Source organism: Leuresthes tenuis, unplaced genomic scaffold, assembly GCF_036924035.1.
Source record: "Leuresthes tenuis unplaced genomic scaffold, fLeuTen1.0.hap1 SCAF_11, whole genome shotgun sequence".
NCBI classification, from domain to species: domain Eukaryota; kingdom Metazoa; phylum Chordata; class Actinopteri; order Atheriniformes; family Atherinopsidae; genus Leuresthes; species Leuresthes tenuis.
In genome coordinates, this window is record NW_027325365.1 from 10,842,344 (window position 1) to 10,868,112 (window position 25,769).

Sequence of the window (25,769 nt, forward strand, 5' to 3'; positions counted from 1 at the left end):
CAGTTACATTTGGCACAGCCTCTGGGTCCAGATACTACCAGATATCCAGGTAAAGTATAAGGAGGGAGTGAGGGATTCAAGGTAGGCAGGGACCAGGGAGAGATATATAGTGTGCCATCTTTATGGGAGATAAAGTTTCACAGAGCTTTATTTCTCCTTATAAAGGTTTAACTTTTTAAGAAATTACCTAAAAGTTTAAAAGCCACAACCATGTTCCTCACTTCCACAAGCTTTAATAAGATCATTAAAGGACCCCAGGGTTGTCGGTTGAGGGTGCCCACCAAGGTGTTTCATCACTGGAAGGGTTTGTCAATGTCTTGGGTCTTAGCCCATCTTAACCCATTTAGAAAGCAATTTCCTGTGAGTAGAGGGGATCTTTCCTCTTGAGGAAGATCTTTGGGCATAAAAGGTTAGCTTTTCTGTAATTCCCCACCATGCAATGTACCACCGCTGCTAATGAGAAGCAGATGAATATTTGGCTTAGGTTTAACAGCTCAAAATAAGACGAGTGAATTCGAGGAATAAGGCAGAAATGTCTGCTAAAGTCGGTAATGTTACAGTAAGTAATTAAGAAAGTTTTCTTAGAGGATTACTAAAATAAGTGTGGTCAAATAATACTCAGTTTTATTTCTTTTCAGACTAAATACTTACCCTGTCTTTGCAGAATAAATGCACGCATTGTATGGTTTTATGAAAAAGTTCATACATTCTGAAGGCTCATTTGGGAGAATTTCTCGCTGCTCGAGTCTGAGCCTTGGACAGCTTAGGACATAGTTAATTGAGCACTGTGGAGTGACTGGGGAGTATGCTTCCCATTTTAGTCATTTTGGTTCTTTCTGTCGGCTGTCCTGAAACCCGGTCTACCAGAGCTCCCAAGTCTTGGCCATTACAAATGATAAATTGTGCTACAGTTAAGCGAGAAGTAGGACAAATTGATCAAAGTGTCAGGTGCCCCCTGTGATGTTCAGGTCTACATGAAGAAGGCAGTGAAGAAGGAGCTGTCAGAAAGTTTCCTGTAGCATCACTGTTGCAGATATATGTTTACCTGCCACTTAACACATTCCACTTCCTGTCAAATTCACAATGTGTCCTCCCTAGCCTACATATGAGGAAATGGCTGAGGATCTTGGGAGTTGATACAATTATGGAAGTGCGAGTTGTTCACCATATTGTTCCTCAGGTCCACAGGAGACGAGACCCGTGCTCTCCCTTTTTAAACCAGTGAGCGTGCTATCGGAGGTGTAGTGCTGCAATTCAAGATAAGCACTACTTGGCTCAGCTTTGGTTTTGTTCAGATAAAGCTGGTCTAATTAAGCTTGATTTAATCGGGATTGCTTTTAAGCACAGCACACAGCCGGAACAGATACTTTGATTTCAAAGTAGCCCTTGGGAAGGACTCGAGGAAGAAAGAAAGCGATGAGATAGAGAGTAAAATTAGCGGGCACGACTTAAGAGTTTCATTTTCTTCCTTTTTTAAAATTAGCATGAGGCATGTTTCTATTTCTGGTTGTAGCGTCTCTTTTTTTTTTTTTTACTTATGTGAGTGATTGCAAGTTGGGTGGTTTGTTGCTGAGGGGAAGGAACCAACATGTGCAGACTTCACCTTTTGTTGTAATGGCCATTTGATTAGATTAATCGAGCACCACCCCTTGTCCAGGTGTTTTACTCATAGGTTCAATTTGCCCGACTGTTGTCCCTTTGAGCACACATGTAACAAAATATTGATCGCCCTCGTACTTGGGAAAGTTTTGTGTGCTGAAACCAGCAGTTGTCTAAACTCATGTTTCTAAAAAACTAAATCGTAAACTCTGGGGAAGAGCTAGTTCACTCATACATGCAAAAGAATTGAGTGCCAAGTCCCCAGCTCCAGAATAACTCACCTTAATGATCCTAGTTTAAAATAATGTCTATTCTGGAACAGAATGATAAAAAGGTTGCCCCTCTGACTCATTAGTATTAAGGCGTAAAGATAGATGACCCAGATATAGAACCTAAGCTTATTTTGAACCCCGTTACCACTGAGCAGAATGCTGTATGTGCACAGTGTGGGTACAGCTCGTCATGCTGTTGGGCTTATAGCACTTTAATCGTCTAATGCTGGTGCCTCCACTTCTCTGGTTTCATGGATCCGCAGGACAGCTGGAATGGTGGGCAGGGGGAATATTTTTCGAAGGCTGGTCCCAGTGTCATTGACTAAACAATGATGGAGCACCCGGGTATTGAGCGGCTCCACACTAAATCTTTGTAAAGAGCACTTAGCTTCCCTGCGTTAGCCACAGAAAGAATATCTGTCAATGACCATCACTGGATGCTTTCATCCTGAGGCTCCTCAAAACTAAACTAAGTATATTTCACTCTGCCCCAGCTGTTTACTAAAAGGAAAAAAAGGACTAACCTGGGCGACAGGCTTCTCTCAACACTCACACACCTTGAAGGAGTGTTTAAAGCATATTTAAAATGTCAGCACTTTCTGATGTCAGGTGATTGTTCACACTCACTCAAGTGCTTTCGCAGCACAATTTCTAAGATTAGACCTTGAGGCAGGCATGCAAATGTGTGTTTATCAGTACATGTAAAGATGGACTACATGCAGCTCGGTCAATGTATATCTTTTCCTAAAAACATCATTGTGTCTTGTATCTGCTGTGTTACAGAGGGAGATGAAACCGGTGTGATGGATAGCTTAATGGAAGCTCTACAGTCCGGAGCAGCCTTCCGGGATCGGCGAAAACGGACACCGCGCAATGGTAGGAAAACACTCTTTATGGCGTGCTGGTGTAGAATTTTCCTTTCCTGTCACTGTCACTTGTTTACATCACAGTAAACATGGCGTGTCTTTTTCTTCACATAAGGTTTGATGCGTAGGAAAACACACTTTGCTGCTGAACATCATACAAAGGAAACTTTTTCCTCTCTCATATGTAAATAATATGCTTGTAAGTGTACAATAATAACTTATTGTACTGTTACTTGTTTCAAGGATTCACGAACAAGTATAGTTGTAACGTGTGTCGACAGACATCTGTCTGTTGCACAGAAACAATCACATGCGTGTCCCAGTGAAGGGCAAAGGAAATGCATTGTCCCTTTCCCATTCATGAAGCACTAAGCAATAGGACAGAAGCTGATTTAGAGTAATCCTTGTGTTAACATATTCCATTCAGCCATGATGAATGGGCCATGCCCAGAGGAGTACCACCTAGCAGGAGTGTGAGGGTCAATTGATATGCAAGTCAGAGTTCTGCAGAGGGGCCACAGGTGCTGCCAACTCCATACTGGCAATCATGATCAGGGGGGATGATTTTGCTATAGATATAGTACACAATGCTTAACACAGATCTAAAATGACACAGATCTACAAACTAAAAGCACAGCCAGTGTCTTTCAAACTGTTGTTGATAATCAGTAATTTGTGATTTGTCAGCAATGCAGGCACATCTTGTTTCTTGTTGCTACAACACCATGAATCAACAAGAGTTATTTTTTTGCACCTACGTGAGGAAAGGTTGTTAAATTCTGACATATTGCCAAGGGATAATAAGGAAGACCTCTTTGACTTACTTGACAACCACCTATCACCGCAGCCCACTGTCCAGCCCTGGGAATCATTAAACAGTGATTATACCAGAATGAGATGGCTTTTCCCTGCATTCAGGAACAACCCAGGTGAAAATGTCCCAGCTACACGAGTAACGATGCGTTAATTGAAATAGAAAAAAAATAGAATACAACATGAAGAGTTGTGTTGCAGCAAACATTACATGATTCCTTTTAGTTAGAGATTCCTGGCTGTCTTAAATTTCCTTCAACAAAAAAATAAATTGGCAATTAATATGTTTTAAGTCTTCATCGGGCATTACAGATACATTTACATAAATGTAGAATTTGTTCTGTCTCACACATTCTCTGGCTGCTGTTGTGCAATACCTGTGCCTCTTCCTCCGTGTCAGGCTCAAAACATTCAGACATGCTTTTTTGCTGGCAGTAAATAATGCCGCAATAGGCAGTGAAGCATGAGTACAAAGCTTAGTAAATAAGTCTGTGAGATTCATTTAAATAATCTCCAACCCAAATTTTGCTCTCTGAAAGGAAAACTCACACACATACGAACAGGGACAAAAATCACACGTCCCTGCCTTTCAGGCACAAAAAGGCCTAAGCCATAATAGGAAATACTGACAGTAATTATTTAACACCAAAATGTGGTTTGTGTCAAGAGCTAAGTGATACTAAATTTGGCCCAAAATATGGTACTTTTGACATTGACAAGTTTAGATATAGTGTATTATAAAGTCGTGTCCTGAGTGGCTTCTAATTGGCAGTGAAAGTCTTCTCGTTTTGCACGGGATCAAAACAAGTTGGTCAGGTGCTTCCAAACCCTTTATGGGTCACTTCCTGTCACACTCCAACATAAAAGCAGGTAAAAGCATAAAAGCATCTTAAGCAGGTATGAATGTGAGCATGCTTGGTGTCTCTTTGTTTAGTGCTGTGGTGGAGCAGCAGCCTGTCCACGGTGTATATAACCCAATCACAGAAGGGATACGTTTCAATCCCCCGTAAACCCTGAACAGCATCGATGGATGGATATTTTGTTTTGACATCATATGTAGAATATCTGAACAAACATACAGGTGTCCAACAGTCAAACTTCCTTCTTGTTCAAACACTCATAATGCTGCTCTCCAACAAACAGGCAGCTTCATCCTGTGTTTCTGGATTTGGGTTTACTGTGCACCTGTGTCTCAGTGTCTAACTGTTTGTGCAGGTGTGTCAGCAAACCTGAACCTGAAGGTTTTTTTTCTTTTTTTCTGAGGAGTGGTTCTGCCAATATCTAAAAAATGTCACTTCTGATGCATTTTCTCTGCCTCTTTCACCTTCCTTCCCTTCTTTTCTTCCCTCCTTCTTTTTATCACCAACATTGTTACAGGTGATCAAAGCCCTTCCAGTCCAGCCGCTCGGTGGCCGGGTGCTAACTATGGTAACAGAACACTAGGTGTGTTAATTTCACTACGTCTTAACCCAGACCCAACACTGTGCTGCTTCACAATGCTGTGCTGTTGGCTGAATAACTCACATTTTTTTCCTGTCAGAACACACAAACTGAGCTTGTCTCCAACAATGCAGAGTTCTGTGCTGAGTTTTTCAAGTAGGATTTACCTAAACAATGAAAATTATGAACATTTCAAAAATACAACATGTTTAACTGACGGGCGTAACAGTTAAGAATCACTATCACTGTCCAATAAAACCTATAAGCTAGTAAGTCTCAAACACCAAGCAGGCATTATAAGTTGTGCTTATACGGTAGATAACGCACTCTGTGTTGCACTGTGCTAAGTAATACTTCACTTCTCACATATATCTTCTCCACAAAATGAAGACGAAAAACGGCATGTGATTTTAAGTCCTTGCCACTTTACAGGTGTTGCATCAGGTAAAATTCCCGCGGTCCATCGGGAAATATATTGTACAACAACTGTGGTTTTTGCTAATGGCCTCTGATCAGACATACACACAAAATTGTCCTGTCTATATTAGCAGCAGAGATTAGAGCAAATGTCACAAGCAGAGAATGTCAAAACAAATTTATGGTAGTTAGTTTACCACCCTGTTTCATAACCAATAATGAATTGCTTTACATCAAAGAATCATATCATAACGTACAGGAGGAGCAGAAAACTGAACAGAAAACACCAAAGAGGACATTTCTGCTTCGACTGCACAGTGACGCGATGCAACTCTTACACTGAATACCTTTAAAATCCAAAATCATTATGCACAGCAGTGTGGATGTTAAGTTGCCCTTGAGTTTGACCCATGAAATAAAATAAATATTGTAACATTAATACAAAGCTCACAGTGATCATAACACTTGAGAGAAATGCACTCAGCACTCTCTTTGCATTGCGGAGCGGCTGCAGTTGTCATCTAATTTCCTTTCTCTACATGTCGGCCTACACAGTCCAGTGTTTCCCACAGAATGAGAATATACTTGTGGCGGTATGGAAGGGAGAAGTTGATAATATTCAATAATAGTAGTTTTAATTTAATGTTAATTCAGGTTGGCATAGAATGCCTGTCAGCTGTCGTGTCAACCTTTTTTCATTCTGACACTCTGTGAACAGTTTTTATATAATATATTTTTATAACAGTATATATATTGGTTCAATAAACAAGGTCTCCCTGTCTGTGCTTGAAGTAGAGCAGAGCAGCGCAAGGGACAGATAGGCTTGCACAGAATGTAATTAAGGTTTGTTCAGAAGGTTGCTACATTTTTCACAGAGTGCTGCTTTGCAGAAAAGGTGTTGAAAGCTTTTGAATAGAAGTCTAAAAGTTGCTAAGCCTGGCAACAGTGGCAAGTGTTGCCACTGTGGCTTTGTCTTGATCTGGGGTGTTTGCATTAAGCAGGGAGGGGCTGAGAAAGAAAGAGGTCTGTAAGAAAGAGGGGCAGAGGCCTGAATCGAAGCGCTGTAACAGCGCTAGATTTCTCTACTTTTGATTATAGAAATAAAAATACATCACAGATACTTGGGCGGCCAGCCCAGGTATCAGCATTGTGTGGGAAACCCTGCTCTCACAGCATGATATCACTTCCTGTCTTGTTGCAATGTTTAGAAGCTACTCAGCTGTACAGGTCTGTGGACTGAAATGTGTTCACCACTCACACTGTTTCTGTTTGTTATTTTACTTTTACCATGTATTTGTGGTAAATGTCAAACTGATATGCAACACCACACCAGATATTTCTCTTTCTGAAGAACCCTTGACGTTCACAGTATGCAAGTGTTTTGCTGTTAAGTGTTTTTCTTGTTGCTGTTGCGCATGTCCAAGTGCCTTGCATTGTGCTGGTTTATTACCTGATGAGCATGCATGTCAGGATTCAGTGTAGTGTGACGATAAAAGTAATATGTTTTGCTTTTTAAGACCCCAGAAGAGCCACAAGTTGTTTTGTTCTGCAACTTTAAACCAATACTTCTCAGATTTAGACATTTAGTTATAGCTTTTAAAGAGTGGAAAACTGTCACCCTGCTACAGAAACTGCCTTTAAAGAGGTGGAATATTTACATTTTTGGGGGTGAGGAAGCTTTTGCTAGCACTCATAATGTGAAGGTACCAATTGAATATTTGTAGTATCACTTGAACACACTGTAGCAGATCTTGTATCAAAGATTTTGGATGGCAGCTGTTCAGCCATTTGCTGAGCTGCCCAGAGGAGAAATACGGAGTGAAAATTGCCGGGGTTGCTTGTGAACCCCGAGATTACAGACTGAAAGGCTTCTGGAGAGGGCACCACCCAGTACACAGTAGTTCTACAGTGGGAAGGATAATTAGGTGGACTGGTGGGTAGAAATGGCAGGTATGGTTCTAACACAGGGATAGAGCCTTGTTCATTCTTCGGAAAGGTCAGCTGGTCATTCTGCTTTACTTGAATATCATGTGTCGTAGGAGCAATTTGTTGTTCCAAATGAAAGATATTCATTTGAGTATCTGAGGGAAAAAAAAGAAGTGAAGCTCTCAATTTACCAATGTAATTACCAGACTGTTTGTCCCAGAAGGCATAGGGAGGAAAAGCATGTTTCTGTAGCTGAGAGTCTTAAGCTGGGAGTCTGGGAAGCTCTGAATGTGAGTCTTTTGCCATGAAGATGTCAGTTGAGGTGATCTGCGGGTATATTTGGGATGATTGGCATTAGAACCACATGAGAAGCGTGTTGATGTGGTAAGGAGAAAAATGTCTGTCCTACCTTACTCATCATCAAAATGGCACCCAAAGTATGATACGAGGTGGGCAAGGTAAGAAGTGTTAATAGAAATGTTTGTCCAACTTGCATCTCCCCATTACGATCATGAGAAAAAAAGAAAAACTGTGTTTGACCACCCATGGTGCCTGTCCTTGGTTATAAATACAAATGATATATTATCAAATATTCTCAATGCCTGTGAACCGTTTTTGTCTTTTTGTTTGTCACAACAAAAATCAATGTGATGGTTCAATTTCCTGCATAGCATTGTTCATAGAACTCTTCTCAGCCCCCCCCCCATTGAATACCTCTGCAAAACCACCTGCATGTATTATGCACTGGCAGCTTCCTTTTTATTGATATGGAGCACAATACTGGTGTGATAAACAGCTGCATGGACTCTCTGCTCTAAGGTGATGAGAGAAGAAAATCCTTTTGACATGCCGACTCCATGGATTTTTTTTTTTCCTAAATGGAATCTGGAAATTAATTCGACTGCAACAGAACATAGGGGGACATTTATCTCACACACATGGTGGACAACCTGAAATGTTAACTCACAGTTTTGAGTGTGTCTGTGTGTGTGTGTGTGTATGTGTGTGTGTGTGTGTGTGTGTGTGGGGGGGGGGGGGGGGGGGGGGTACATTTTCAAGAAAAATAATGGACAGTTATGTCTCTGGTGTGTTGAAACGCAGACGTGTGTGGTTGAAAGTGGTTATGTTTCTTTATAATTTAAATAATAATGGTGTAGTCTTGGTTAGACCAGCAGTGTTAACAATTATGTACTTTCATTTGGCGCATTATGTGATTTCTCTATGACTCGGGGGACTGACAGCATTTCAGTCCCTGTATTTACTGGTAAAAAAAGGATCTTGTAGCAGTTTTATCAGACAGTTTGCCAAATCTATTCAATCCCACTCGTCATGTCGGTTGTAATCTCATGCTTTAAAGCTTGATTAACCTCCTGTCATTCTTAAACGAGCAGCAAGCACCAGAGAGATTCTGTCAGAGTCGCACAAGAATCTTCACTAACGTCAAAAGGAGCTAATTTAAACCCAGCATGCTGTTCTTTTTCATCCTTTAGGCTAAACTACACTTAACCAGACTACCTCAAGTGTCGGGCTGAGCACAATTCTAGGCGCCGCCAGTCACAATTACACCCAATTCTAGAAGCATTTCCTATTTCCTTGTCTCCACTTTGTGTAAAATGGAAAATCTAACCCCAGAGGCCATAGTCATGTGTTATGCAATTACACCAGCCATTCCTAATTCAACACGCAGTAACAGGATGGATTGATAGAGACCAGAAAAGCCAAGTTTCAGTTACAGTCTCATCTCAGAAAGATTATTTGTAAATTTTCTTTTGAGTAATGATGGATCTCAGCGTATCGCATTCCCAAATCTGCACAAAGCTACTGTTTTATTAACAAATAGATCAATTCAAGCTCCCCTTTTTATTTATAAAGTACTTAAAAAATGTGAGAACTCTTTTTAATATAAAAATAACTGAGCTTTACTCACTAGTTCCTTCACCTTGGCTTTAGACTAGTTCCTCCTTTCTCGTAAGTTCATAAAAAGTCAAAATGTGCCCAGATATACAACATGTAGTAGCTTTATCCACAATTATATGCAACCTCCTCTCAACAAAACCCTTTCTTTTAGGTTTTACAGCAGTTGAACATAAGAATGGAACCGTCCAACATACTGTTCCCCAAAGAGTGGAAAACCACCCAAGAAAGACAGAAAACTACAATTTAGTATAGTATAGTCTTAGATGCATCCAGAAGTTGTATTTTTGTTATTTTCCCCCATGGATAATGTGATTGAAAATGAAGTTTTACAAAAAGATGAGTTATCCAACTCCTCTATCTATAATTCCCTTTCTTATGAGACAGTTACCTGGGAATGTGGCAGGAGATTGGTGGGTAGAGAGCAGGGGCCTCTCATACATCCTGGCTCATCGATTTTCGGTCAGGGATGAAAGCCACAGACTCAGTAGGTCTTTCATACTGGGGGGCATCCCAAAAGACACATCAATCAGATTTCAAAGAGAACCAAGCCAATCTTATTTATTTACTGCCTTTTCAATGTCATTACAATCCCAAACCAGGGCCTTTCTCCTTTACTCGTTCTGCAGCAGTCTCCTTTTTCACCTTCACAAGTCAGTTCATCAAAACTTCCCTTTTCTGCTCTATATAAAACGAAGCCTGTTCAAAGAGATATACAAAGTTTTTTTTAAAGTTGTAAAGGATGAAGAAAATGTATTTAAAGTTCATGAGATAAACTTTTTTAAATTGTTAATCACATATGATACAGATGATGTCAGGATTAAATCATCTGACCAAGTCTAATTCCTCGAAGCCGAACTGTTAATTCAGCTGGTCAGGGCAGAGAATGAGCCGCTTGTAAGTTTAATGAAGATTAAATCACTGAATTTCCCTCATGAAAGTTTAAAAGAGAAAGGGGAGGAGTATCCAAAAAGACAAATAAAAAATCCCAAAGGGAAGGTTTAGTCTTGAATTTGAACTTTTTGCTTTCTCTTTTAACTACTCTAATGTGACTTTTGTTTGAACAGGTGATATTAAATTACTTAAAGTGAAATTGTCTTTAAGGAGATGCTCATAAACATCCCTTTGTTCTCATTTGTCCCCCAGCCCGATTTGTGACAATCACTATCTCTGTGTGTTATCATCCTGATGTGGACGACCCCAATGTGGTCACCCTGGCAGCTATTTTGTCAAATTCCTCAGGACCATGTGGAAAATCAGGCTTTCATTCCTTAAATGTTATCACATAGGGTTTGTAATTCCCTTAGCAATTAATTTGCTCACACATATGTTGTACCCATCGTTTTATCTTTCTTTGTTGTCTCAACCTTCCTAACAGTTGTTCTCCGGCACCGTTTCTCAAACACACACACGCGCACGCGCGCGCACACACACACACACACACACACACACACACACGTATTCATGCTGGTGTCACATATCAGACAGGGCCTGCTGCTGCAGGGTGCCTCTGAGTTGAGGGCTTTGCCTCCTCAAGCTTCTGGCCCCAACTCCTGGGTGCTGATAGATGTTATTCATTGGGGCTGCCCTTGAGGTGCTCCTACAGGAAGTGCAGCTAACATGATTTGGGGCAAAGCGACCCAGAGGGTCTCATGCTACAGCTCGGAGGGCTTAGTAGATGTGAGATATCAATAGAGTAGATGAGAAAAGAGCTCTGAAGAGACGTGCTGTTTGAAATCTATCACCTGTTTCTCATAGATAAGGATATTTATCAACAACCAAAGCGAAAAGCAGATGGAAAGGAACCGATACACAGGCAGCTACTCTATTAAAGATTTGATGTCAAAGGGCATTGACAAAGCCATTGTCCCTCCTGTTGACCCACAGGACATTAATCTGAACTTCATCATTTTTCATCTTCAGCAAAACCAATCATAGAAGTATAGATTAAGCTTTTATGTACTATTTGAGTGCCCTTGGTGCATAACTGATCGGTTGCTTTAGTCTGCCAAGAGAGTACGTAAAGTAAGCAAAGTGTGGCATGGAGCTATTTTGAGAGGCTAAATCAAATCTTGAAAAAGACCGTCTGCCTCTAAGTGGACACCAGAGGTCTCTCACTCCTGCCCCCACTGGTAAATACCACCCAAAACCCTTTCCTGTGTGAATTACAGAGAAGCTATCTACTTGAGTACAGGGTATCAACAGGGGACTGTCCGGATGCCCTTTTGGTGATATCATGCCCTTTCACAGCTCCCAGACTGACAAGACTTATCATGTGGAGCCTAGCGTCCAGTTACAATACAGTTTTTTTTTTCTCCTTTTCTTTTTAAAATACTGTCAATGACCTAGAGCTATAATGGACTCAGAGCTCTCAGTACATATGTCCTGTATTGTCTTACTTTATTGGTGCAGGACTTCATTGATGTGAAAAGTGCTCAGCCCTCCCGCCTTGTGGACCATTAATGAACAACCCCCGAGCAAAGTTGTCTACAAACTTATCCTTTTTGCCAACTTCCCTGAGCATTTGCAGTGAGCTGTGTGTTTTTCTCGCTCATTCTCCAAACAATATTGGCTTTCAAGTACGTGGGCAGTTAAGAAAGGTCACCCCAAGTGTAAATTGCCAATACTAGATCAATTTTGGAGGGCAAATGTGCTTTGGAGGCCCCGTAATGGAAGGTTTTATCTTATTTTTACCCAGGGCACATTCACAATAAGAGTGATGCCACTCATCATTTGATGTATTCCTAATAGACCTATAAACTTGCAGAGCTTAAAGACAAAGGAATGCCAGTGAAAGCCAAATATAGGAGAGGCAATCGGACCATCCCACCAGCTGAAAAATTACCCTCATATAATTCCAATGGAATCTCGCCCAAGCCATCATGCTTAGTGTTGAAGGATGGGCAACTTGCGTCGGTTGAATTAAACCTTATTTATCGCTCATTAGGCATACAGCGGGGCCAACTGATGATCAGTTAGAGAACAAATAATGTGCGGTGGAGTAGGATGCCATCCTGCACGGTTATGTGTTCCTCTGACAATAAGACACAGAGCCAGAATCAAATGCTTTTCTCTCTGCTGTCACTCCTGTCATTTCTTTTTCCTTAACACAGTGTGCCTGTTATTAAAGTATAAGATATAATGTACAGGCTTGTGTTTGTATTTAAAGTGCCAGCAATTATCTACAATCTGTCAGCCAGAATGTAGCTGAATTAATATTTCACTTTCTTCCTTGGCAGGCTCGATACAATGATTTGTAGCACTAAGAAAGCACTATATACCTGACTGAACTGATAATAGTAATTCTCATAGATATAGACAAAGATAGGATGTGTCAAAGAAAGTTTGATATTCCATTCAATAGGTCACATTCAGTGCGACCGTGGTTTTCTCTCTTTTTTCACATGTAGTTGGCATTGGCAGATAAACTGAGCATGTTCGTTAGCAGGATTAATTAAGTCACTCTAACTTTCAGGAGTTCAAGCAAGTTGAGTTTCCATTGTTATTCCACTTTAAATGTGTTGATTTAAACATTCTCTGAACTTCACTTGAGGTAGTATTTTTAGATCAAAATGAATAATGCATCTTTGGTTAACAATGCTTTTGTAAAAGTAACACTAAAGCTAACACTTCATCGTGTTCCCTGAGGCACTGAAGTCTGATTATAATCAACATATATTTTTCAGATCACGAACACAGAAAAAAAAAAAAAAGAAGCTAGTATGTAAATAAGAACGCAAAGCAACAAATGAGTTTATTTTGGTGATTGGTCACAAGACCAAAGCCAAGTTTCTTCCCTAACATTAGCTGTAGTACATTGTACTGTGTATATTCTGTAAATGCTGCTGGTTGTTTCAGGGCCTAACATTTGCCTTTGAATAAAAGTTGAATTTTTATTTTTCTATAATTCTTCACACCCTCTAACCAAGGAAAAGAGTGTTTTGCAATTATATTGACAGCAATCATTCTTCCCACACTCTTAGTAGGATATGTACACTTTCAGCACCAGTGTTTTGTTTACTTCATATGAATGTATGCAGTAAACCATCTATTTGACTCAACAATAAAAAGCAACAACTTAGTCACAAGCAAATAATGACTTATGACTCAAAACATGCTTGTACTTGTAATAATACATGTTCAAGGATAGATGTAGTTGGTTGAGAGCTCGTTCTTTTCTGAGAAAATGGAAGTTATTTTGAAAGAGAGAGATTGTTTGAATTTGTACTCTCATAAGCAAAAATGAGCACATATGAGGGGGAGAAAATGGAGGAGAAAGCCATCAGTAAAATGGAGTGAGTGTATATATTGTGCAGTGATGGAGAGATGCATCAATAGTGACAGTAGTAAAGATTTAAAGAAAGCAAAAGAGAGCACAAAGCCAAAAACTACAGTAATGTTCCCAAATGTACACAAATACACATTTACTGGTTTGCAATCAGCAAGTATGCTGCCTACACTCAGGCACCCCCCCCAGTCAAGCATGATTTTGCTTGACATGGTTCCATCAGTAATGCTGACGGATGCCCATTTGCTAGGCTCTTCATATTTATTTATTTATCTGTTTATTTGTGTCAACTTTATTTATTGATGGGCCTCAAGGATACTGTAAAATGGCAAATCTCCATTTGTCCATATGGAGCAGTTTGAAAACTGGAGGATGGAAGCCGTTTACACGTGAATGAACAATAGGAAGGGCAAAGTATCCCTTTTGATTCAGATTCCAGCTGCTGAAACAGCCGTTTCTTTCTGGAATGGAAAAGTGGGATGCCCATTTAGTTGCTTTGTACAAATCCCAATGGTTTAGCTGCTTCTCAACTTTTTCTTCCCTTTTATCATTCGCTCCTGTTTGGTGAGTGTTTGACTGTAGACTTTGAGCAGGGTCAGATTACTCTTGCCTGTAGGAGTTTTTCCAAGCTTTAGCAGCATCCTCAGCCGTGTCAAGTTCACCCAGTTCATGATTGACATTTTTGTTGACCAACAAATTCCCATGAGGATTTAGTTTGCTGTTTACTTTCTTAGCTTGCTCTTCACTTAACCTCATATTTTTGTGTCAGTCAATATTTAAAGTATTTAGGACATGGCTCTTCATTTTGTAATAGTTTTGTAATGGCTGTGTACATCAATGTTAGAAGTCCCCTTGGTTATGATTGTGATGATGCAATTAGAGTTCAATAAGTGAATGTATAATCACTGTTTATTCTCACGATGACATATTTGTTGTTGTAAGCTTCAGAGGGAACAGTGAAACTAATTGCCCTCAAGTGTGCAATTTGCGATCATTGGCTTTGAGAGCTAATATCTCTGGCCAGAGGTTTACCAGCAGATGTTAGTGATAGAAAGAATGCTGCGTTGAAACGGTGAAATAATTTTTGTGCTGCTTAAACCTGAGTTTCATGTAAACCTCATTTCCATCCTTAAAATGCAAGAAATGGGGTTCACGGGTTCATATGTGTTGCCTGAGATTACAGATTTGGATTATTTAAAGGACATTTCTTGGGTAACCTGTGCAAAAAAATTAAAATTATGCAGTGATAACAGAGGTCAAGGAGGCTAAACTGAGCTGGAGAACAGTTGTCTCTTGAGAACAAATCAAACTGAAAAAAATTGTCAGACTGGATAAACAGGATAGTTGGGAAAAACTCAGCAAAAAGGCATCCTACCACACCTCTATGGAGTGCTGAAGAAAATCAGAAGCTTTCACACAATTTACCACATTCCACAAAATGGTGTAAGCTGGCAGCCTCCTCCGCTGGGGTTGATTGACATCTGTGCTCTTAGAGAAACGGGGATCCTACCTAACTGTCTCTGTGAGTTTATCTGAATTCATCCAAATCAGTTATACTGAGCTCTGAGGGGGGGGTAACACTACAGCTTGGTATTCATGAATTCCATAAATTACAATGTTACTCCCCAAGAGATGACTAATATGTCAAGTTTAAAAATAGACAATTTGCCACAGTACAGGCCCGCTGCCTCCAGTGGATAAGGATTAAGCAGAAAGATAATAAAAGGTGAGATTTGTTACTCGGTTTGTGTGCATACATGTGTTGATGTGACTGTGGTGTGTGCTTGGATAATCATGCCGATGAATTAGCAGTTGGTCTGTACGTAAAGTTTGTAGGTTTACATAAGTCCATAATGTGGGGATAGGATGATGTCCTGAGAAGCAGCTGAAGAGGACAGGGGTCAGTCTTTAGTTTGAAGTCAGATGAGGTTGTTGTGTTTGTAGCATCCCTACTACCCTGAAGGCATCGCCAGCTAAGGAAAGGATGAAGCTGCACACTGCATTACCTCAGTTATTATTATTTTCCTTTCTACTCTGGATGAGTTTCTCTCTGTGGTTCAGGTCAATCTTGCTCCAGGGTAGATTATGGCAGATGGGAGCTGTAATGCAATTTAAGATTTTCAACAAGTAAGGAAAGGAGTGCATCTCTGCATGTGTGTGTGTGTGTGTGAGACAGAGAGTATGCATCCATGGCTGCATAAGTCGTTTTTGTTTGTGTATAGTGTGTGTATTTGGAAATGTTTACAAAGTCCGGTCCTCTGGCAGGCCAGAGGTTGACCTGATTTCAGTGTCAGATTGACTCACGCAGATTTGCTTTTTTAGGAAAAGCAAGGTCAGTGTGTAAACTGCAGCCATAGAATTGTCGCCTAATTCCCACACCAAACACACACCACTGCTGTAGCATAGCTGAATATGCATGCACACTCGTGTTTACAGCATATATGTGTTGGCCAAATATAGCATTCCATCATTGTAAATATCCAGCCACCATACATAATGATTAGTGAGAGAGCATGTAAAGTCATTTATGATCTGCATTATTCAAGTCTCCTTCATGGTAGGACTCTTTCTCCACTCCTGATGCCACCATTTATATGTTTATGGTGGTGGCAAAAGTCTGCCTGAGAAATTGATTTTTCTTTTGCCAATTGTAAAACTTTTATGACAGTCAGTAGGGCTGAAGAAGCAACCCTGTCATTATTTTACTGGCTCTGCCGCTTGTTGAATAGATGGCTCATGCTTATAAACCTTGAATAATTGAACAGGGGAATCAGTCAATGAGAGAGGGAGAGGTGCAAGGTCTTGATGACTTGATGGTCAAGATGACAGCTTGTGAAAGAGAAAGACAGCAGACTGATTAGCCAATGTGTCATATCGCTGCCTGTACACTGAGCTCTCTCATCTCTTTTTTTTTGCCCTCCTCCTTACACCGGTCCTCGTCTTAGTCTGTTACTTCTCCCCCCTTTCATTCCTGTTTATCATCTTCACTTTGCCCCATTTCTTGATATCCAACTCTTCAACTTTAATGCCCTGTTTTCTTAAAATACTTTATTTTTCCTCTCATCCTGCCTCATCCATCCCAATAACCCCATGTCACTCCAGGCAGAATTATTACTCTTGGATAGAACATCGGCTTAGTGGCGCCGTACGCTGCTCTCTCCGCCCGCATTATCCATTTATGGAGTATCCCTTTTTGTGGCGAGCCATCTTCCTATAGCCCAGTGATGATAGGAGTCTTGGCGACCCTGTGCATTTGCACTGTAACACAAGACATTCTCATTAGTCCAAAGATTGCGCTCTCTCATGTCCATTACATTAATTGCTACACATCACTGCCTGCCATGCCTCTCAGTATTTTGTTACAGCGCTTGCAATCTCTCCTGCATCACCGAACTGCGGCAACCGCTTTGACCCACAAGGTGAGAGAAGTAACTGAAAAATGTTACAAAGAGGATTGGATGAGGAGATGTTGTTCAAATAAATTCAAAGAGATAATCTGAAGAGTTTGCTTGTGTTTTGTTATTCAAGTGGATGGGAAAAAAATGTTTTCAGATCAAATAAATTGAAGCAAAGTGCCCTCAACCCCCGCACGTCCCCTTGTTGTCAGTCATCTCTCTTCATAATAGGGAAGCAGGCCGCTGCCATAATTGCTTTGATGGTCCAGCCTGAACAAATCACTTCTGGGCATAAAGAGAGGCCTTGGAGATGGCAGCCAGAGAGAAAAGGTGCGAATGAATTAAAGCACTTTGCGTTCCTCTGGGCATGTGGCCCAGATTTCTCTTCAAAGAAAAATAAATAAATAAGGAAAGAAGGAAAGAGTGAGGGGGTGGGGTGTGCCTCTTTCCTCATAGAATAAATGGCAGGAAAAGCAATAATGCACATCCAGCCTCCATTATACCAAACTGGAGAGCTTTATCAGGGAGGACACAATGGCACTGACATAGTTAACTGGCAGGTGGAGAAAGGAGGATTTCAGTGGAAATAATCTGATTTTGTACGGGGCTCCCTTCTATGGTAGAACCTCTGGTCAAACCTTTTGTCAAAGGAACAAAAGTTTGGGCCCTTTGGAGGCAAAGCTTTGAATGTTTTAGTAGAGCTGGGTGAATGGGCCATGTGGATGTCCCAAGGCCCTTAGTGCTGAGGATTTCAACAAGGAGACATCATACAGGGCCTTGTGCATCACCACGATGCTTCCTTTGAAGCTCACCATGTCGGAGCAAAGTCCTTTTTTCCCCTTTGCTCTCTTCTTTTTTTAAACCTTGAGCCAAACCAAAAGGTTTAACTTCCTTGCTCCTACTGATCATTTTTACTATAGAAAATGCACGGCTGGCAGTCAGAGGAAAGCACAGAAGCCAACTATAAGTTTAAGTGTAAGTTTTGATTATTATGTCACAACTACTCAGCTGTAGTTATCTCTCTGTATAAAGAATCCAGTCTCATATATATCTAGGACTTTTGGTTTGATCTGTAAAACAAGAGAGGTGTCACGCAGTTCTAGAAATAGCAGGAATAACATATATTGAGTGAGAAACAATGCTGTTCATACTTCAAAAAAAGCTGTAATACGCTCTTTTAAAATTATGTGTCACTGCCAGACAATATTTTTACAGATGTAAGACAAAACTTTTGGTTACTGGTGACTGACATGCAGATGATTCAGTTATTTTCATCGTCTGGTTTTGATGCAGAGTGTTTGGGGGGAGGCGGGTGGGCGGACGGGGAGTGGCTGAGGGGAATCTGCTGTTCTCAGTAAAAGTTCCATCATGACGACACACTGCAGAGGGCGAGTTGTCAAGACCGTGGCACAAAAGCTGTGGAGCCATTTGACTAATCCTCCTACACCTCTACAAAACTTCCAGGGGTCACCAGGCTCCACAGGCGTCTGGAGCATCATTCTTCTCCAATGGTCTCGTCTTTTTTCCCATCCAGCCGACGGCACGCCCCTTGTTAGTTCCACCCTGATCCTTTTGCCTCTCTTTAAGTTGTGCCACCAACCCAGTCCACATCCCCCAGTTTCTTGCTATTGCAACAAATCTCTGACCCCTTTGTAATGCAGCACTGCCTTTGTTCATGGCTGACAGCCCATTACAATCTCTCAGGGCTGCAGGTGCAACTCTTGCAAAGGAATCATTAGTAGTAAAAAAAATTAAATAAAACTACTGACGATCGATTGCCTCAACCAGATAACACTTCAGTCTACAGATGTATAAAAGGGAGAAATATTAAACCTGCCAACTATTTGTGTGTTGAGTACATTTAAAGACAAAGAAAATGAAAGTGCTATATTTTCCCCAAAAAGAAAGTTCTGATACAAGTCAACATCAATAACTTATTCTCTCCTCGTGGATTTCTTTCATCTGTCTTCACTATCACTTTCCACATCATCCTATAAGGATGAGTGCTGAATATAATTGTTCTTCATATGATAATTTTTGCGGCTTCATTGTTGATAAGAGAACAGTTTTCCTTGTCAGCTTGAGTTAAACATGTTCATCTCATGCACTCATTTGAAGCTTTTTCTTGAACAGAAATTAGGTTGAATACATCCGCACGCAACAAGGACCAACTATTATCAGCAGCAACTAGCTAATTAAGGAGTCTCTCTGACTTGATACTTGCCAAGAAGTGCATACTGGGTCTATAACTATGAATCCAACCATGTGTTTCATGGAAATGTCTAAGGCATTATTTCTGCCCTCCTTCCATCCATAATTAACCTCAAGCTCTTTCATAATTCAGAAGCGTTCTTCACACAGCTTCTGGTGATATGACATTATTACAGTGGCTAAATAGACATTGCGGTGCCCCTAGTGCATATGTGTGTGTGTGTGTGTGTGTGTGTGTGTGTGTGTGTGTGTGTGTGTGTGTTTCCGACACACTTTTGACTGGCAAGGCTCCGCCCAAGCCACGAGTGCAAAGGGGAAAAAGACAGCTGCTCTCACGTCCTTACTTTGTTTTGTTTTTTTGTCCCAGATAGTAACACATATTTGTAAGAATAACTACCACATAAACATTGAAAGTTTGTGTGAAAATTAAACTGTTTTTACACATATACACACACTTGGTAATTCTAAAAAAATAAGGGGAACAAATATTTTAATATAAGAGTATTTTTTGTGGTATTTTAAAATTGGCCACTTTCTGGAGGATGATACATTAAAGACTTGCACCTTGGTACTAAGAGTCTATGGAAGCTGCCCTCCGCTAGCTGTTGGTCATGAGTGCATTACTGATGCACATAGAAATCTCAATCTTTAAGTATGTATAGTGAAGGGGAAAAAAAAACATGAATGAGCTCATAAAATGCTTTTCATAGCCTATCATGAATAATGCGTTTGCCTTTCCAAGGGCATAAGGAAGGACAGGCGCAGAGAAAAGAAATGGAAAGGAAGTGATACTGAAATGGATGAAAGGGATGCATGATGCCGTCAGGTGATGCAGAAAGGTCATAAGAGAGAGGAGCAGTGACTTAGATGGAGAAGGACAGTGAAGGAATAGCATGCCATTGCCAAAGCAGCACTCAACATTGTGTCCAGTCCTGAAGGATGTGACATATTTCTCCAGTCTTTGTTGGCCGTTTTAATCAGCTTACATATGTCCTGGATGTAAATTGAATTTGTCTGGAAGAGAGAAAGATATGATTGGCCCTACTACTGACTCTTGATTCTGTGTTTGTGTCCGAGTCCTTGCTTATGAATGGCTTTGTGTATTTTTGTGTGCATTTGTGCACGGGAGTGTGAGTGAGTATTGTCCGCGCAAGAGCCAACCAATTCATAACAGCCACAGATTGTGTTTCTCCCATACATCATTGTCAATGCAGCTCACCACTGCAGTGCCAGCTTATTTATTGGCCAAGACCTGAACTCAGGGTGCTCAAAGGACCCCGACACCTATTGTCTATCCATTTGCCCTCTGGCATTTAGAGGTGTGCTTGTACATGCTCATGAAACTGATGATTGAAGTTATCATTTTTGTTTCTTTTAATTTTAGTGTGAGGGTGTTTTGTTTGATTTGGATCGGCAAATAAAGGAAAAGATTGCAGATATTCTTAAGTTTATGTAGAGACTACATGTACTGCCTTACAGTGCTGTTGAGAGGGCTGTGGATTGCACCAAGATTTATCTTGGGTTTGCTGTACTGTATGTGAAGGCACAGCTCATTAATCTGTCCGTCTACAGAGATTTTGAACAGTCTGTCTGGCACAGCTAGACTTTGCTCTGAGGAGTTCATCCCTCAAAAGATCGCCGCTTTATGGATAGCATCTTTTTTATTATTTTCAGTCAGGGCAATCTTTTTCTGCTGTTATGATTGATCACAAATATCACACAGTATGCTCCTGACTTGCAGCAGAGATTTTAAATAAGGAAGTCTTTTACCTTTGAACTGCAGAGTGTGCTGGAGTGAGTCAGCTATTCTCTGAAAAGCAAGGCCAAGATTACACTGTTCTCATTGATGTATGCTTGTCTTGTCATTTGTTCATGGAAGTAGGTCATGTCAAGAGAAATGGGGCAGCACAAGTAGTATGGATACAAACATCCCGCCAAAAACCTCCTTTAATTTCTTATGAATCACATCTAAAGGTGAAACAATATATTTTGCTATCATCGATGTGATGTTGGCAGAACAATATGTTCCACCCTCTCAGGTACTGTACTAACTTAACCTCCAGAGTAGGTCACAGTTGGTTGTAAAAAAAATTAAAAATACTAAAAACAGTACCTACTCTTTTTAGGTCACACAATTTGCATATGGGTGGAGTTTTTTTTTTTTGTGGGGGGGTTGCAAGGCATTCTTGATTCAGATGCAAATGGGACAGTTATCAGCAGCCAGGACCTGATGAATAATGGGATGTACAAAACGCACGGCCCCACATAAGGAAATGAAAGAGTGCCTCTTTTCTGCTCCACTGATTTCATTATAGACACTATTATTGGCTTAGAATGGCAACATCTATTATCAAGACTCAGAACGTGGCCACTTTTTTTTCTTCCTTTTTTGATGCAGACAGTCTTTTACTTCTGTCACCTCTCATTAAATACAGTTGCCCTACATAGGGCAACAGGCAAATGTGTAGTGAGAGCCTTCAGGCAGTGGTCAGATAAAAGACTGGTTAATGTTTATTTTGCCTTGAGGTGGAGCTCTGCCTTCACGATGGTCAACCACACTCTCAACTTTCTTATTTAGAATTTCTGTGTGTTTCTACACAGTTGTAACACAAAAATGTTAGATTTCTTAAGTCTGCAATGGAAACCCGCATACACAGTCACTTTGGATTTAAAAGTATTTGGACAGTGACAATTTTTTTTGCTCCATGTCACTACATTTTATTTGTTGCTACTAGCAAAGAAAGAGGCATAACCAAACATCATTCAACATAAATCATGCAAACAAGCCTTGAACTGATGGACATCACTACAGCATGGGTTTCTTACTTTTTAATGCTTTATCAGGTCTCTATTTTTGTTATGTGTTGACCAAATCTCAAGTCATCTGTGGAATAGTTAGCTGTCTGTACTGCTGTATCAGGGAGGCAATGAGGCCAACTCAGTCAGGATATTCCACTTATTTGATCTTGCTCTCACAGTAAGTTCTGGGTCGTTGATGATCCAATCAAGTCTACTCATTTTGCTGAATCTGTGCAGACAGCATATCAGAAATCATACAGCTGTGTGTCGTCTGTCATATCATCAGTTAACACAGGTGACCCAGTGGCACTGGGAGCTGCCAACACCTGTGTTAAAGATGGCGTTGTATGCCACAGACCTTGACCAAGTCAATGCCTTTCTCCATACTTTTTAAAACCGTAGAAACTCTGTAAGAAGTTGCATTTTTAACTCCACAAAGAAAGTCTAATCTTGGCCTTTCTATTTTTGATACTCATTAATGGTTTGCACCTCGTAGTGACCCTGGGTCCTTGTTCTCAGACAGATTAACTTATTCACATTATGTTGGAATCAACTTGAAACCTTTTTACCTGCTTATTTGATGAAGAAATAACAAAGACAAAAACAGCCTTCCCATGAAACGGCTTTAATCCAATTATCCAGTTACATCTGACTCTGAAAAGTAGGATAGTATATATGGAAGAGGTGTAATTCCTGAACCCTCCCTCCAGTTTTTCATGTGAATACCTTCAAATCAAAGCTTAGAGTCTGCACTTGAAGTCCATATTCATTACATAATTGTAAACTATATATAATTTGGTAAGCAGAAAAAATCTAAAAAACAAAATGTGTCCAAACACAGTAATGTATGGGCCTAACAATATATAGGGAGTGTCCCTACATAGTAAACACTTAGAGGGTTTCTTGGTTAAGGACATTTTATTTTGTTCTGACAGCTGAAAACTAATGACAAGATACAACATGTCATTGCACTCAGACATCAATACAGTCCTCTTTGATATGCCATGTACCTGCCAAACTGAATTGCCCTTAAATTGCCTATAATAAGGGCAGAAAAAAGTAAAAGTAGATCATTTGAAGTGTAGGATCTAAGAAGAGACGAGACGAGACGAGAGCCTGTGGCAGAGGGCAAAGGCAACAAAAAGGCACAAGGATTGGCTTTGAATAAGATTGAGTGGCAATGTGGTGACACTGCAACTAACCTCGAGATGTGAGAGGGGTTTCTTTACTTTTGCTAATGCTGCCCTCTGACTACACAACAGTCAACACGTGAATCTTTTGTAAAAAGCAAACCGTTTAGTCAAAATGATCCTTGTAAATTAGTTTATTTCTTCAGATACACCTTTTACCGTAAAATTAGTGAAACCTAAACAGAGAAATGTTTTTAGTTTTGTTTTTCCATCTCTCAAAATTGCCATTCTGCTTCAGACTTCATTTGTGCTGCTCCAAACCTGCATTTTAAAATCATTTTTCACACATTAACACTGGAAGAATGCATGCTGGTATCATGTAAAACCAAATTTTTTAATCGCCTAGCCAAAGGATTTCAGTTTTTTTTTTAAATAGAGACAAAAGATAAATCTTGGCCAGTATTGCCACCACATGTACCAAATGACTGATTACAATCACCTCCGGTCTAATCCCTAAATTACCCGACAACGATCGCTATCATTCTCACAAAAGAAAAAAATTATGGTGGTTGGCAAAGTGGCAAAGGAATAAAGTGGATAACAGTATCTTTGCCAGCTTTGCTTGCGTAGGACAGACGCATTTATCGTCGGGCCCCTGCATGTTGTGAAGTTAAATAAATTGGTTCTGCTTTCTGTGAAGCACAGTCTAGTTTAGGTACCTCTTAAAAGGGTTTATGATGCCTCTTGCCAGCCAGGTCGAAAGACTCTTTTCTTCACAAAAATATCTGGCTTTGGTTAGATTATGTCTGTTTCTATTCCTGTGCTTAGTGTGTTGGGGCTCAATTTGCCAGGCCCTTCACCCCTCAGAGCTTAGCCTTAATCTGCATTTTACAGAGGCCTGGAAAAGACAGTGATTATCACAATGTTATATGCTGAGAAGCATTTATTAAATAATTTGTTTAAATGTATTTGATTTCTTCAGTATGTCATCTGGATGACATATTCATGGGGGATTTTTTTTTCCCCTTAAGAGGATAAACAAATAATCAGAGAATGGGGAGGCGAGAGCCAATTTAAGTATCTGAGAATTCAAATTTTAATTGTGTTATATTCATGGTATTTTATAGTTAAATTGCAAATCAGAATTGGTTGGGTTTATAAGACAAGAACTTGATGTAAATGGGATTTAATTTGGTGAAGGATGTCTTAACAAAGTCATCAAAGTAGCCACGAAAGGGAAGAATGTGTGCAATTGTTCAGTTAAACATTCAGTTTAGGAAATTCCAGAACAAAAAAATCATGGAGCACTGTGTTTCACTTTACAGCTCCTCCTCCCTGCGACAGTAACACCCTTTTTCTTCTATTTGCTCTTTTATGTTGACTGTATAGTAGATTAATTATACCCCTTATTCTAGCTGTTTTCTCCTCACTTCCTCTTTCATTTACTGTTATATTCAGACACCTTCTCCTCCACACACAGACACACACACACAGACACACACAGCATCCCTTTCCTCTTCTGTTACTGTGTGTAGTTCAACTGATTGGATGAATAAGTTGTGCCATCCCATATGGTGGGCTGTCCTGCTGGATCTGATCACAGTGGTGAATGAAGGAGCCCGTGAGTCACCGCCAGTTTGTTCTGCCGCACTTGCCACGCTCGGCTGTCGCAGATCTTCTTCACTCCCTCCGTCCATCCTGCCAGCCAACAGACACCATGCCTTTTAAACTCTCTCGCCCTGTCGCTCAATGTCTCCCTTTTTCATACACATCACAACTGCAGTCTCTCACAAGCCTCCTCCTCCTTTTTCTCCCCCCTCCATCTTTTTCTCTTCTTAGATGAGGTAAAGTCTGTGCCCTGTTCTCTTACTGTCTAAACGTCAGCATGTTCCCCAAGCACTGCACTTTCAAAACAGTCAGTGCCAACATCTTTGTCATTTATAAACATTTTATGCCTGCTCTGTAGGGTAATGGCTAATTCTCCCACCACGCTGCTCTTCATTAAAAGTTGATTTTCTGTCAAAATGTATCCCAATCACATTAGGTGCAGCTACATGGACAACTTTGGTTTTACCCTCAGCATGTGTCTAAGATGCGCACTGATGCAGCCATGCTTATATTTTTAATCAGTAAAGCTGGCTGTGAAGGGTATCTGCTTGAAGAGACTATATTCGGTTTAAGTAAACATTATTTGATTTAAAAAGGGATAAAACAGAAGGAGATGTCTTCATTTAGGAGCACATTTCTGACTGAGGTGATACAGATAATTACGTTTCCTCCACCAACTTCATTATTTTTCTGGATCAGGACACCTCAGAGGTCATTATTGTGACTTTTACCACTGCCACTTATCAAAGAGCATAATACAGCTTGATGGCATCATCAGGCTTAGCGCTGCCCACAAAAACTGTGTTGAATAGGCCGTTGATGAGGGTCAGACAAGTCTGCAGAATTTTTTAAAATTAAACAAACGAGAAGGCAATTTAGACTCGCTAATGTGACTTTTACTTTGGACCTTTTGCTTCAAAGCAATTCATCACTGGATGCGTATGTGTTGAAAATATTCTATTACAGGACCTTGGAATGCCACAATACCAGAAATTGAGTACAAAGGCTACTCATTATTTTCAAATTGTGCATATTGGACATAAAAAATAAATCAGTAAATGATTTACTTAACTTAACTTGGAAAATCGGTT

General features: G+C 40.3%; 1 protein-coding gene across 1 annotated transcript in view; it reads left to right on the forward strand.

Moving 5' to 3' along the window:
* diaph2 (diaphanous-related formin 2) overlaps positions 1-25,769 on the forward strand; it is a 350,084-nt gene that overhangs the window by 298,111 nt on the left and 26,204 nt on the right. Inside the window, exons 28-29 of the mRNA XM_072395385.1 lie at positions 2,655-2,747; positions 4,928-4,993. Of these exons, the coding sequence (XP_072251486.1) occupies positions 2,655-2,747; positions 4,928-4,993 (159 nt within the window). The remainder of the gene's footprint in view (positions 1-2,654; positions 2,748-4,927; positions 4,994-25,769) is intronic.